Genomic DNA, 5,221 nt, shown 5'->3' with positions numbered 1-5,221 from the left:
TTTGTTGTTATTATGTCTCGGCGTTCTCCATTTTTTCTTCCTAATATTATATAAAGAAAAGAAGAAAGCATCAAGAATGTTTTTCATACATTACATAGTTGCATTAAACATGCAACTGCAACAACTCAATTCAATGAATGTCGGTCAAGATGGTTAAAAATAATTATAATCTTACTAAACATATTTTATCTTTTGTACTTCGGAAAATTAATTTTATTAAGCATATAAGTTAGTTGAAAGTTTAATTTTTATGAGCCATATTTTTAAGAAAATCTTTTCACTAATTCCAGAGTTGAAATTACAAGAACAATTTCATAAAAACAAAAATCCTTAGATATACGAATTCTCACTCAACAACCACATGAAAATATAGTACCTAGATAGATTAGTTATTCACTGACAAACAATAAATTAAGCTAAATTAATTAACATATATTCAATTCTTGAATAATAGCTCAACTAGTAAGAGTTAATGGATATATGAATTAGGGTGAGGAAAATTCAAGGATCAATTTCTAAATAATGCAATTTATCTTTCCGATATACTAAAAAAATTAACATAATTCACGAACCAATCATTTCATAGAAATTTTATCATCATTGATTTTCAATTTTTTTCTGAAATAGCAAAAATAATAATAATAATAATAATAATAATAATAATTAATACAAACATATACTAATTAGCCTCAAATATAACTTAAGATCAACTGAATTTTTTGCAGAGTCACAATTTTTTAGAAATAAGAAGGGAATAATTACGTATGCACACATCATTCAGAAGGACCATGTCCAGTACTTGGCTGAGGATAAAACCATTTATGGATTTTTTTTTCTCCTTTTTACATGTGCTTCCAATGGAAGCCCCTCTAGGTGACCACTCGTTACAAAGCACAAAAGCATGTGTGCAAGCATCTGGGACTGGAAGATATATTATAATTTTTTGTGATTAATTTTTCCTGGTATGCACAGACATTTAATTTGAACTGAATTTCAAAACAAAAACTGAAAGGGGCAATGTGGGCCACCCTCTGACTTCCACTTACATATTCCAAATAAATAAACAAATCAAAAGTGAGATTTCCCAATCAAATGACATATCCCCACATTCACTCACTCTTCTATTCTATATTTCAATGATTCCCTCCAATTACATTTCTTTAACTTGTACTAAAGCTATTCACAACACAAGAAGAAATTGGTAAAGCTCCTTTATCTCCTCCTAACAACAATTTCTCCCTAAGAAACTTCCTTACATTAAACAATTTAAGGGTATGTTTGGATATGTGTTGGACCACTGCAAATAAATATTATCAAATAAAAGTTAATGAAATTTCTCTTTAAAATTGAGATAAAAATCTATTTACATTGCGTGATATCCAAACACATACCTTGTCATTCAATCTCACCCATGTAAGCATAACTCTGAATTATTACAACAACTTAAAAATGTGCTCCAATGGTCCCCAAAATTGGCCAAAAACCATGCTCCATTCTGCTTGTAATTGGTCCATCTATGGCTTTTCTTTTAAAGGGTCATTTCCCTTTCTTCTTCCTCTTTAAACACAATTACCATCTCCTCTCTTATTTTATTATCCTTTCCATCCAAGCAGAGCCTAACTAACTTTACACATTTATGTGGTCTTGTGTGTCCTTTCTCCTGTTTCTCTTTTCTATCATCTTATCATTCCCAACTTGGCCAGGCTTTTGATTAGACATCTCCTAGTTGCTGAGTATTGGTTCCGTGCCACTCTTTTTTTTCCCCATTAATTTATCTGTAAGTGCCTCCAAATGTTGGTGTCCAATATTCAACTGTTGGTTCATGAGTCACTGGGAATGTACTAGACACTGGCACCAAACATAGCCCTCGGCTTCTTAGATCCTGCTTTGGACCCTCAGCTTCCTTGGATTTACCAGAATTCTGCAATATATGACCAGACATATTATAAATATAACGGTTGAGTAGTCTCGTATTCACATTAACTAGAGCCAAAATAATCCTTATAAAGTGTAAAACAACCATCACTCCTAAATTAACTATTAGAGCAGAGTTATCCATAATCCATATTCTAATAATAACTTATGAAAATTGGAAGTCATCAACATAAATTAGTGCATATTTGGAAATTTTTCTAACATTCTAAAGCCAAATTTCTTCTGAAGCCTTTAATTTCTTTTATGTGAGAGAAGGAAATACAACATGTATGTGCATATATATTACCTGTTGATGCTGTATTGGAGCTCCACTTTTCATATATGGGGTGCTTAAAACCTATTCAAAAGAGAAAATAAATAAGATGAAAATTTGGCTAATAGTTTTAAAGTTTTTCAGGTTATATTTGGACATCTGTTTGCATTGTTTGCACCGGTGTGAACGGACGTTAGCATACATTTTAAGTTAAAGAGGTGAACAAAATTCTTCTTTTAAAATTTATATGAATGTTGAACTGTTATTAAAAACACAATAAATAACAATAAACCAATGTGAAATGGAACTTACAGTCACTTGTTCATGGAGAAACTTGATATACTCAATGGCTTCAGAGAGCACTGAGGCTGTATCAGTCTGACACAGTATATAGCAACCAGATTTTAAACCAAAATTCAAATAAACAGCATTAGTATAATCATGCTTGCTATCATTTTTTTTCTACTTTCCTATTTATCATAACTACATAGAGGAAAGAGACTAGATCATTTTATCAGAAGCTCACCTTTCCAAAAGGTGAAACTAATTGTTGGAGTGCAGTAATTCTGTCCCCCATCTTCTCTTTTCTCACCTGAGTAGAGAAGAAATACAGTATAGGTTCATATCTATACATGTTTATGGACTCAAAAACTGAAAATTATAAAAGTATGTAGAAAACTGAAAAAGAATAAAGAGAGATGATTAAAGATAAAAAGTTTAAAGCTTTCATTCTTGTTTTAAAAGGTCAGTTGCACTTATTGTACCTTAAAAGCTGGCAAAGGTGATGGGGTTTCATTCCTGGACCTTTTTGGAGCTGGCTCACTCCCACTTTTCTTCACCACAGCACTTGAGTCCCTTACTTCAGATATATTCTGCAAAACCGTGAAAAAGTTTTAGACCTCAAATGCTCTAGTGTTTCTTCATTTCAGCCCTAACATAACATTTAGAAAACAATTCATAGACATCCATATAGTGCATACACGCAACAGACATCCAAGAGAAAAAGGAAAGACAAAGAAGTAATACATATGATATATGATAGGATGTGAAAAGAAGAGAGACATAGAAAGAAAAATTGGATGTCAGCACTGTTTGAGTGTGTAAAGAAAGGAAGAGAAGACAAAGAAGTAATAAATGCTATATTTGATGTATGTCTGCACTCATTACTGATCACCAAAACCATAAGCTGTACACATCAAGGCATTTACATCTATATCTATGCATGCTAAAATTTCATGTGATGATACCTTTGATTGTGTATCAAAACTTGGTGTAGGAAATGGGGATTGCAAAGAAGGGAAGAAGCTGGATCGAGCATCCTTAATAGGAGCCTCAGAAGCGTTCCAAAAGGGAGCGTTGTTGGTAAAATGCAACTGGTTATTCGCTTGTGGTTGTTTGGGAGGTGAAGCTCTTAAGAATTGAGGAACTTTAGACCAAGAAGGAACTAACTCATTATTGGAGTTATTGAAGCCATAGCTTGGTGAGTATGGAAAATTATTCATGGGACGATTCTCAAATGAACCTTGCTGGGGTTGTTGATGATTATTGCTTTGATCAGGTCCTAATAGTCCTTGTAATATTGAAGAGTTCCCATAGGAATGATCAATCTGAAAGTTACAAGGCAAACTTTGGCTTGTCACATTACTGTCTCCAGAGCTATATTGAGGACTAAACTGTGTCTGATCCAAAGAGAAACCCCTGTTCACAACTTGCTTGAAATCATTGCTAGAAGAGTCTGCAGTGAACAATTTTTCTGGTCTCCAATGAACTTGAGACAATCCAACACCAACACCAACACCCTCAGTTTCTTGCTGAAAGTTGGGGCTTGAATTCTCTTGCAGCATGGACCTGAAACTTCCCTCTGAAGCCTTCTCGCTGCCTCGTCTATATCACAAGCATCAAACAAGAAAAAGCATTACAAAGTACAATCTTTTGATCATGGGGGTTGATTATTGATTATTCTATTCTGCTAAGAGAGAATGATGGAAAAGAAAGAGAGAAAATGAAAGATCCAACACTTTTTTTTTCTACTTTTGGTGTGTGTTTTTCATGTCCTTGTCTTGACACAGACGACACTTACAGCAAAGATGCTTGATTCCAATCCATGGCTCGAGATGAAAGGCCCAAACCCATCATCATGTGCAAGTTGGGGTCGTTGGTGGCAGAAGTGGCTGCAGAATCTGGAGGTTGAAGCTTCTGAGAATCATGGAAAACCACAGAGGAATTACTGACAGAGGCAGAAATGGTGTTATCATGATGATGATGCTGTTGTTGTTGCCAGCCACCAAAGTTGGTGAGACCAGAAGATGAAGACTGTGATTCCCCACTTTCAAATCTCACGTTTCTTGCTGATTCCCACCAGTTTCCACTAGCTTGAAACTGATCATCTGCCATGGTTGATGTTGTTGTTGTACAAGTTGATGTTGATTTTTTTGTTGTTGGTGTTGTTTGCTTCAGCCTGTCAACTATACATGAAAGTATGTTTGCTAGATCAGTTGATGTTGTGAGCTAGTGATGTTTGGGTGCATCAGAATTCAGTGTGTTGAAGATCTATTTGGGGTTATGAGAGGCTAGTGGAAATGAATGAATGGGAAACGGTTCAAAACATGTTAGTATTTATATTGGGAGATGAAGAGAGAAAAATCATGTTGTTGTGTTGTGAGGGAAGGGGAACAGTGAGTGAGAGACTAGTTGGAATATGGTTGACGCCTTTGACAATTCAGGGGGTGATTGATTAGACAGTGGAATTAAAGGTCATTTTGAAATGGAATTTGGTTGGTTTATTCCTTATTATATATTACTTCATGGAATTTTTTTTCTTCTTCTTTGTTGTTGGTTATAGGAAAATATGCATCTTCATAATTTTCTAGGCTACATGATTTATGAGTTTTTAATTATTCACACTTCATTTTTTTTTTGTCTAATTTCTATTTTTTGTTTATCATACTTCTCTTTTCTTTACTTATCACTTCACACATCCTCTTTTTCATTTATTTTTTCTTTTTTTCTTATCTTTCATTAATTGTGCATGTA

At 34.0% G+C, this 5,221-nt stretch overlaps 1 protein-coding gene across 2 annotated transcripts; it reads right to left on the bottom strand.

Moving 5' to 3' along the window:
* Positions 1-975: 975 nt before the first annotated feature.
* On the bottom strand, positions 976-4,940 carry LOC130748506 (transcription factor bHLH123-like). Of its 2 annotated transcripts, XR_009022715.1 has the most exons (8): positions 4,269-4,940; positions 3,436-4,072; positions 2,953-3,060; positions 2,715-2,780; positions 2,501-2,566; positions 2,222-2,272; positions 1,392-1,921; positions 976-1,297 (listed from the first exon to the last, which is right to left on the bottom strand). XR_009022715.1 is itself a non-coding variant. In XM_057601738.1 (7 exons), exons 1-7 carry the CDS (start codon positions 4,580-4,582, stop codon positions 1,772-1,774), a joined length of 1,392 nt encoding a protein of 463 aa, XP_057457721.1. In that variant the 5' UTR covers positions 4,583-4,940; the 3' UTR covers positions 976-1,771. The 2 variants fall into 2 exon arrangements, 1 of the variants encoding a protein (XP_057457721.1); XM_057601738.1 differs by having other exon boundaries at positions 976-1,921.
* Between the last annotated feature and the right edge of the window lie 281 nt (positions 4,941-5,221).

The sequence above is a fragment of the Lotus japonicus genome, chromosome 3 (assembly GCF_012489685.1).
Source record: "Lotus japonicus ecotype B-129 chromosome 3, LjGifu_v1.2".
NCBI lineage: Eukaryota > Viridiplantae > Streptophyta > Magnoliopsida > Fabales > Fabaceae > Lotus > Lotus japonicus.
The sequence above is the reverse complement of the archived record's forward strand: the minus strand, read 5'-3'. Positions and strand labels throughout refer to the sequence as shown.